The sequence below is a fragment of the Aptenodytes patagonicus genome, chromosome W (genome assembly GCF_965638725.1).
Source record: "Aptenodytes patagonicus chromosome W, bAptPat1.pri.cur, whole genome shotgun sequence".
Lineage (NCBI taxonomy): Eukaryota > Metazoa > Chordata > Aves > Sphenisciformes > Spheniscidae > Aptenodytes > Aptenodytes patagonicus.
This window is the reverse complement of record NC_134981.1, coordinates 4751431-4761358: the sequence shown is the minus strand read 5'-3', so window position 1 is coordinate 4761358 and position 9928 is coordinate 4751431. Positions and strand designations below refer to the sequence as shown.

At 46.0% G+C, this 9928-nt stretch overlaps 1 protein-coding gene across 1 annotated transcript in view; it reads right to left on the bottom strand.

Annotated features, from left to right (window-relative positions):
• Nucleotides 1-455: 455 nt before the first annotated feature.
• Nucleotides 456-9928, bottom strand: part of LOC143172158 (lipoxygenase homology domain-containing protein 1-like) — a 148784-nt gene continuing 139311 nt past the window's right edge. Inside the window, exons 37-40 of the mRNA XM_076361417.1 lie at nt 6410-6580; nt 5129-5267; nt 3511-3672; nt 456-936 (exon numbers count right to left, since the gene is read on the bottom strand). Coding sequence (XP_076217532.1) covers nt 456-936; nt 3511-3672; nt 5129-5267; nt 6410-6580 — 953 coding nt within the window. The remainder of the gene's footprint in view (nt 937-3510; nt 3673-5128; nt 5268-6409; nt 6581-9928) is intronic.

Here is a 9928-nt window from a genome sequence, read left to right as displayed (position 1 = left end):
ATGCAGTGTTCACAGTTGTCAGAAGTGGGAGAAACTGGGATCTCCAAACTCAATTTTCTTAAATATATTGGCTCAATTCTCTTATCCTCTTTACTCATCTAGAAGGGGAGCCCATCAGTGGTGTAGGCCAGCAGGCTTTCCCAGCCCCGGCAGGGCAAAGCACTGGAAGCAGAAGATGGCATCTGAGCTGTTAAAGGATAGTTTATGGCTCTGCTGGTTGTGGCTTTTAATCATAAATAAGCGAGAAATGTATTTATTTAATTCACAATTTTATACACGCTTTAAAAAAAGCAGTATTACTTTTACAAAATGTTAACCCAGGAAGCACGTCTTGCTACTAAAAATCTCTCAGTATAAAAGGCAGAGTTTTAAAAAGTAAAATGCAATATAAAACAGTATAATGAGAAAAATGCGCATGCCGGAGTGACCAAAACCCTCCTGCAGCCCTGCCCTCCTCAGTACCTAGGAAAAAGCTCCCTCCAGATTAACCCATCGCCCCGGTTTTCATCCAGCCACTTCCCGCAGGGAAATATGGTGGTCACGCCGGTCGCCGAGTTGGTGATCTCCACCCGCTCCACCAGCCAGCCTGGTGCCAGACCGCTGTTGTCATGCTCAATCCGGACTTTTTTTAGCTCCCCCATGTCCAGCGTTTCCAGGTAAAACCTGTTGGCTTTGCCCCGCTCAAATAGGTTCCTGAACTTCTGCTTCAGCGCCCGCTTTCCCGAGTCCCCGTTCAACCCGAAGATGGTGATGAACACGTTGGCATTGGTCCCCGCGCCCTTTTCAAAGCCTGTGACCACGATGGTCTCGTATTTGACTGGCACCAAGCTCCGGGCTTTGCTGGCAAAGCTCTCGGTGACCTTGGCACACTCAAAGACTTTGTAGTCCCGTCTCTTGTAACGCAGAGGGATTTTCACATTGCACCTGAAGAAGTATCTGCCGAAGGAAAATTAGCAGCATGTTAATGGTATGGATGGCCACTTTATTGGGCAAATGTTACGGACTGGGTAAGCTACTAAATTGTCCAATATTAATGATGTTGCTGTACTTTTCCATATATGTGCTAGCACTAGAGTTTCCCTCTAGAAAGACAGCCGTGATTGAACATTGCAACTGCAACTGGAAAACCCAGCATCTCCCTAGACAACCACAGACACCCCGCACATGGGAGGGTTGGCGTGGGGCACTTGTCACTTTTGTCTGTGCAATGGCACGTTCATTTGCAGACCCACCGAGGCAGGACGGGCCAATCAGCCCCGCGGCTAACGCAGCCCAGCACTGCTGAGTATAACTGGTCTGGGAGCAGGGCGATCAGCAGTTATCCTCACTGATGGTATGGTTAAGGTTGGGCTGGGTACTAGGAAAAAGGGAATGAGAAAGACGGAAGGAGGAGGTTAAGCCCCCCTCCCTCCCCCCCCCCCCCTTTCCTCATCTAGATCACCCGGCCCATCCTTAGCAAGCAAAAAAAAAAAAACCAGCATCGAGCACAGAAATGATAGGTAACAGATGCCGAAAGCCCTTGGCTCTGCAGTGCTGCCTCTGGTGATGTGCAGGGAGCACATCACAGCGCACCCATAAATTACCGCGTACCTGGCACCCGGCCAGAGGCTGGAGCACTCTGCTTTTAATGATGTATTTCACTTCCAATGATGCAGATCATTCCCAAATGAGTTTTTTCCCTCTCCCCTGCCTTCACCAAGCTGCAGCGGGTCCTCCTGGAGGGAGTGTTGCTGGATTGCAGTGCGTGTGCGTAAAATAAACACCTGGAGGAAGGGTTACTGCGATTCCAGCAGTATTGTGCTTATTAAGCACTTCCAACATTTTTGACATTTTCCGCAGCCAAAGTAAAGCATTCCTTTCTCTGGAAAGAAGCTTTGTAAACGAGAAATTCTGGTGGGAGCAAAATTTTAGGCTCAGGGACAGAAAAACTGCATGAGAGTGGGGTGGAGGGGTTGCCTGATGCTGCAGTTTTATTTCCTGGGCTATGTAATATCTCATGGTCTGGGGTTATAATGGAGCATGCCAGTCTTCACAAGGGGCAAGAAGAAAAAAGATGACCTTTCTAGCCCTGGAATTTGCAAGAAAAAGCTTCTAAATACAGCCCTTTCATATACTAAGATCTACTACTGTAAGGCAAAAATCCCAGTATAATTCAAAACTATTGCTGCAGCAATCTCATAACTCTTTTAATTTGGTCTTTGGCTTGACTGGGTGGGGTTTTTTGGATGTTTGGGATTGGGAATAGCTGAAGCGAGAGCTTGCTCTCACGGTGCAATCTGCTCCAGTTGATCGTTTGCAGAGCAAACACCGCTGTGAAGTGCTGCGTCTGCAGAGCTGGAGCCCTGCTTCAGTGCAATGATGGGCTGCAGGCTTTACCGGTATCTCCTGGCTGCCCTCTTTAATGTAAAACAACTATACGAAAACTGGGGCTTTACGAGAAGATCTTTGGCCCCTTCAAAACATACTGTTTCAGCAGTTTCAGCATGCTCCCAGTGAGTTTAGTGCACAGATTTGATTGCACAGCTGGACTTTAAGGGTTCCAGGTTTTTCCCCACCAGGAGAAAAGAACACGTTTTAGTACGTAATTGACTGAGTTTTCATTCAGCAAATATTATTGTGGCTCTTCTGCTGGCTGATTAATTTGCTAGGAGAGACTCAGCTTCTAAAAAAAAAAAACCACTTCAAGGATTTCTTCTTAAACACTCAATTGTCTTGGCTGGAACAAAGCCTTTACAGTTAAATTCTTTAGCAGCAATGGAAATATCATTGAAAAGAAAAGAAATCCACAATTATCATTGTGGATATTTTCTCTGAAGAGCAGTTTGTTCTGCAAATGGATGATCTTCTCCGGTTCCTGCATAGTTCCTGTGCTATCTGCTCCCTGAGCCGTGAACGTCACCCCTTCCAAAGGCAGGGCTCAGACCAAAGCGCGTAGGACCTGACGTGCTCAGGGCTCTTCAGACATGTTAATTTTTCAGCCATGGCAGATTTCAGTAATATTCAAATCAGAGTAGCTGAGCTGCATGACTTCAACATTTCCAGTGGGCCTTTTGGACCATACCAGAAGGGTCTCTCAACCAAACTGGTCTGAATCAGAGGTTCAGGTTTTGTCTTACCCTCCACTTTTTTCTAGGAGCTCATTTTACAAGACTTACCTAACAGCCACTCTGTGCAGAGCATCCTACAAACCCCTTAAATTTCAGTCCGTCTAAGTATTTTCCACAAGCTGAGACATTAATTTGTCATAGCTGCGAGATTCACCCCAGCCAACTTGTTTATAAACTTATCTGCACATGCAAATGCTCTCTCTAACAACTCAGAAATTGCACAGGCAAGTCAGGCAGGGACGTTCTGTACCCAACACACCAAACAGCTTGCCCTTAGCTTTCAGAAAGGGTAAGACTCTCCGCTATTGCTTAAGTCTGAAATGCTTCAGGAGGACGCACGCAGAGCTGCTCAGCTTCCCCATGCCCTCCTGGAGCAGCTTCTTGCAGATGAGAAGGCACTTACTTGTTGCAAAGCTCCATCTCTGTAATGATAATCTCTTGGACATGCCAGAAGACATCAGCTTTTGCAGATGACTTCTTCCCATCTTTTGGGCAGTGACCAACGCAGATGGCTGCAATATCACCAATGTTCTTTGAAGAAAACTGAAATGAGTCTGTTGCTCCCCTGCAGGAAACAGGGAGCAGTTTCAGTTAGTATCTTGAAGGACGGCAGTGACTTGTCTCATATGGACATTAAGTAATTTGCACATGGCTACAGAAGATAAAAGATAAGCCTTCATTTAAAGTCATTTGATTTAACCTACAATCATTCAACACAAAGTATAATTTCCATATTTAAATTTAGTATTTTCTCTGATTAGGGGTGACACTTTAAATTGTTGCCACTAGGACTTTCCAGGATAAACTTGAGCTGTTCCACATACAAAATCAATTTGCCTCATTACAGATGAAGCTAAAGAATTACTAATTTCCCCTCCGGCACTTATTCATTCATTCTTGACAGATACTGTATCTGTTACACATCTACCCACCATAGCTGTTTTAAATTTGCTAGTTCAGCCACCCTTCCTGGAGCTCAGCTTGAAAACAGTTTAGAGAAACAATAGGTCTCTGTCAAACCCTTGGCTGGCTCCCTGTCATGTCCCCTGCATATCTGTTAGGTTTATCTCCTTGGACTGGTCCTTATTCAAACCTGCCCCCAAGGATGGACTGTGACTAATGCTTTGGAGAGTGGTGTCTTTAACTCCACTGTAGACACCATCAGCTGAAGGTCAGAAGGAAGCTCCTCCTGATCTTTCATGTTTCATATGAAATTTCAGCCATTCATACTAGAGTCCACACCAGCTGTAATTTCACCTTCCGTTACAGAGCCACAAGAGAAACCTTTCCTCCCTGCAAAGCAACCAAACATCAGCAGAGTCCGTGGCTTTGAAGAGGTTCCCATCTCCTAAGGGTGTGCTGTGTCCTTAAACAAAGTAGAAAACCCATCTCACATCTGCACCACTTTGGTCCCACATGGGAAGAGGAATCTGCCCCACGTTACATAGATGGTCCTCCAGCTCGTCTGCACACGAGGCTGATATTCGGCTTTCCTCACGCGACAGTGATCTTTCAGCCTTACCCCCCAGATTCATCTGGAAAGTCAAATCTGAGCAGCTCTGACAACATTTAGCCTCCAACTATTTTTATTTTCTCTCTGATTCCCACTGCCAGTGAGATGCTGTAAGAGGAACTAAAAACACCTCCAGCTTCCTTCTGCTCCTCCCAGCTCAAAAATACAGGGCCTCCCCGGGGGCTCGCCAGCAGCCCGTTTGTACATACTAATACAAGAGGACACACACACACACACACACACACACACACACACACGTCATTGACGTTTCCTTTTACCAAATGCCTTTTTCTTACTGTTTTTAAACCTGCTCTGTGTCTGCCCATCAGAAACTAATTTTACACCTTCCTTTTACTCCAGGTGAGAAGCCATTAGGCTTTTTGGAAGGGGGATGAGAAACAACATGGCACAAATGCAACTCCGGAGACCATCCTGGAGAAGAGGTGGCATTTATGGAAGACACACAGCTGATGAAGAGTTCCTCTAGCCCACCATCCAGTCCCACTACCTTTCAAATCTCCTTTTCCTGGAGGAGTTTTCCATAAGGAATTCTTTCGAGCGGCCCAGTTTTCCTTCTAAGATGATCCAGATGTTTTCCTTTGTTTCTGCATCCTCTCTGTCACTTGTTACTGTGGCAATCTCATAGGCTTTAAAGCATAATTAACACACACGTTAAACAGAAAAGGAAGAGCAGATGGCCAGAAAGATCTCTTCATTTGGCTGTCACTTCACTTAAAAACTGTCTTCCTAATATTTATCACAGCACACAAGAAAGCATTTGCAAAATAAGGATGGAACCATACTGAGATCTGTGGGACTTTTGACTTCTATGTGCTTTGGATTTCATGCAGGGATAGAGTACATGAAAAATATAAGTACTGCTCGATCAGCTAGCAAGAGTAGATGAAGCTGTTCTTGAACAAGCTGTATCCAGCTCCCTGCTGTGCTAAGCACTCCCTTTTTAACACAGCCCAAATCTTACAGTTTTTGTGCCACCGTTCCTAACAGGGACAGTGAGGGTATCCATGTACCCAATAGGATGTGCTCAGATGCTACGGTGGCATGTAAGTACCCAAAATGGCAACCAAAAGGCTGATTTTTTTGCGGGGCAGAGTGAAATCACACTGAAGTAATGTGATTATTAACTCTCCAGGACTCTCCTGAAGAAGAGCACTGTGGTGCAGGAGTTCTTGAGATGCACTTTGCATATCATCAGTGTGGTTGATGTGCGAGTGCCAGGCTGGGTGCACCCAGCGAGCAAACTCTTGCTCGCTCGCTTGCTCACCACATTAGACACCAGTATCATTACCTTGGACTCAGTGGAATTACCCAGAGCAGACCCAGGGCTATGGGGTGTTAAGCTCAGCCGTCAAGTTCAGCTGGGATACTTGAGCTAGTAGCCCAGAACATGTTAAGAAGGAAGCTGGAGCAATGTTACTTACAAAGCTTTCAGGATTAAACTTATTTTCCACCTCAAAGACTCAAGCCCATTATTTCTAATGAGACCATAACCATGTGTCCTTATGGCTTACTGCTGGATTGAACCGCTGCAGATGGGCCCCTCAAGTTTCAACCCATAATAAGATCTTTTTCTTCCTTATAAATCCTGATTTGTTTCTTTCTTATCACAGCATTTCACTTTTGAACTAAGGAGTACCTTAAGTAATTCAACCCTTAAAGCCTGCAAATACCAATGCCTATTGCATGGGAACCTTGAGCAGCTTGCAGGAGATGTGATCCTATGGCCCCTGAGGTCCCTCAGCAAATGCCACGTCAACTCTAAACTTACTGGTCCGTTCCTTCAGTTCCAAGATGTCATTATTGGCACAAGCCAGTTCCCTTATGAGCTGCCCATCGTCTTCACCTTTAGCCAGCCAGCGATCACACTGGAAGCGAAATGTCTTGTCCATGGCAGAGTCCTTCACGTCAATATATTCCAAGTGCCAACCTGGTGCGATTCCTAGTAAAACAACAAAATAAAAACACTTTTGGATATTTTCACATTGCTTGGGTAAGGAGGTGAGATACCTCTCCTCAGGAGTACCCTGCTGGTACTAGAAATGATCTATATTTGCTTCAAATAATGTCGCCAGTGAACATGACATTGTTCTGATACCAAAAGCAATGACGACCAGCTCAAGACCATAATCTGATCCCTCTTCTAGAGTCAGGCTTTTGAGGGAGTCACTGGCTTTTGATCAGATATAAGGGTGTTGGAGCATGGTCCTGGATAAGCTAGATTTCAAGCTTTCTGGGCAAGGGGCCATCTCTTGTCCTTGCCCGGCACTTTGCACGAGACAGGACTTCTGCAATACCAGTAGCAGCAGCAGTCAACAGGGAGAACCGGGGCCGGTGTGCCCCTTGTCAACACACCAACACAGGAATCGCCCCAGGAAGAAGCACTACTGTGGTTTAGGGACAGCAAACCCTTACAAAGTCCCAGGGAAACCAGGGCCCTGCAGAACTGTTTGCCGGAGCCAGAAGCAAGAAATCTCCTGGAAATCAGAGGGTTTGGGGGCAAAAGTTAATGGAGCAGCTTCTGTCACAGAAACCGCTGCTGATTCTTCCTTCCATTTTAAAGGAAACATGAAGCCTGAAAGCCAAAAGAAAGATACAAGTTCCTGTTGCACCTAACCCCCATCCTTCCACCACACGTCCATAGTTATTAAAAAAGACACAGCAGTGTGTGCATGGTTTGTGGGGGTCCCTTCACGTCTTGGGAGTGCTAGTTGGCCACAGGCTGTAGGGTTTAGTGTCTTTCTCTATGGCTCCCCAAACCCTTCATGTTTGGATTTGAAGGTCAGAAGGTAGATTACAACTTGCTCCTTTGACCCTACCAGCTAGAACATGCAAGGAAATTACTTATGCTATCCTGATCTTGCCAAGCAACCAGGGTGAATTCACTAATGTTGTGACTGGATATGAACGTATGACAGACTAAAGTGATGGATGTTCCAGCAGGGACCACCAAATCACCTAACTTTGGCTTTGGGGCCTCTGAGGACTCATAGCTCCCTTTTAGTTTTCTATTTCCTTTTTTTTTTCAGTGGAAAAGCAACTTTAAAATTAAGAAAAGGGCATTTGGGAACATTTTCCTGATTTCTTTGTTGAAATAGAAGGAGCCCTTGTTGAGCTTAGGTGGGGGGACAGGAGGTTCTGACAGTTCTACTTACAAGTCCTGTTATTAGTCAGACAAAGAAAGATTATGTTCATGATGAGAGATCTCTGCTGACTTATTATTTATTATTATTTACATCCCAGAGACACTAAACAGCTCTTGCTCTTCCAAGAACTCACTGCCATGTGCCTACTTCCTTAGTTTGCAAATATTAATCTTCTTTAGCCCTGAAAAGGAGATGATGGCACCTTTTTGAGTTATGTCAACAAGTCTCCCTGCTCCTGTGGACTGCGAGCCCTCCACACCACATGTTGGCAGTTCTCTACCAGCCTCACAGCCATTCCTGTTTTGTACTTTGGCTTCCTGAACCTTCTCCAAGCTAGGAAATCTCCCGCTACAAAGCACAGACCTCAACCAAAGACACCACTTGCCCCTTAAATTTAGAGGCACAGAACCGTAGAATCATTGTGGCTTGAAGGGACTTCTGGAGAACGTTTAGTCCAACCCCCTGCTTAGAGGGAATCAACTAAAACAGGTTGCTCAGGGCTGTGTCCGGTCAGGTTTTGTATATCTCCAAGGATGGAGACTCCACAACCTCTCTGGGCAACCTGTGCCAGTGTTTAATTACCTGTGCAGAGAAAAAAAGCTTTTTTCTTATGTTTAAATTGGAATTTCCTGTATTTCAATTTGTGCCCTTTGCCTCTTGCTCTGTCACCGGGCACTGCTGAGAAGAGTCTGGCTCCATCTTCTTTACTCCCCCATCAGATATTTGTACACCTTGATAAAATCTCCCTGAGCCTCATATTCTCCAGGCTGAACAGTCCCAGCTCTCTCAGCCACTCCTCGTAGAACAGACGCTCTAGTTCCTTGATCATCTTTGTGGCCCTTCACTGGACTCTCTCCAGGATGTCCACATCTCTCTGGCACTGGGAGGACAGTAGCATGTGCCAGTGACAAGACCTGTGCAAATACCATGGGTGCAGCACCCAGGCAGGGGAGTTGGATGCACTACCCAAACGTGCATGACCTCCTCCAGGCTCCGGCAGCAGAACAAGGGTATGAAGGGGTTTTGGGGGTGAGCTGGCATGCGATACCCTCACAGATCCTCACCAGTTTACTGCCTCCTGGGCAGACCTTATCAAGTTCCCCAGGGCTCCCACCGTGCTCTAACTGGAACAACTTTGCTCTTTGGGGCTGTTTGGAAATTTATTCTAAACACATTGGCAGTGTCAGCTGTTAATCTTTTTGGCAGGCTCATTTCCATTTAAGTTCAATGAACGTCTCTGCAGCATGTTCAGGAGGCTGCTCCGCTTCCATCAAAACTTTAGTTAAAACAGCGCCGGATGAAAGAAAGAAAACATCCCATCCTTCTCCATCGAGAGAGATCAACGACTGCAGACCAGGATAGAATAAATTGGTGATCTTAGTTCTGTTGCCAGCAGTGAACAGCACGACTGGGGCAGGATCAGTGCTAGGTAGTGGTATCAGGAGAGAGGCTGAATGAGGTGCACATACCCTCCTCCCTCTTCTCCAGCCTGGTCCCAGCAGCTGCTCACCAGGAGAGCTGCAACAAAAACCTGCTCTTTTATCACAGGGGTGGGTGGGCCAGAGCTGACTTTCCAGCACATGTTGGAGTTGAGGGCAAAGAAAGCACAAAGTGCAGCTTTTCCTGGTGTTCCCTGCGAAAGGTGCCATTTATCAGCTCTGGGCTATTTAAAGAGCAAGCTCTGGGCTCTGTCAGGGGATCGACACTGAAAAGCAAATACCAACAGGGTGTCCCTTACAGTACAAGTGTACCTCGAATCAAGGAGCTGGCTGGTCACTCTTAGAAAAATGGTGCTACTGCCTCAAGGCATCTTTCTGTCTGCTTTAAGGAAAAAAAAACTTCTCTTCCCTCTCACTAGAATTGGTCTTTCCTTTTTCCTGTTTTCCTTCCTGATGGTTAGCAACTTAAATTAGATTAGGAGACCTGGAAGCTGTAGAAGTATCCTATATTGCTTATCATTTCTCAAGAGAAATAATTCACTCCAGGTGAATGCTGTGCTGCTTATGTCCAGAGCAGCACATCTTCCCACCCTGTCCATGTCTCCTGGTGCCAGGAGCGGTGTCACATCAAGCGTTTCACCGCTGCAGCATTAAACCCCATTTAAAAGCTGATATGGAAATGGAAGGATTGATTCAGGGTTGAAG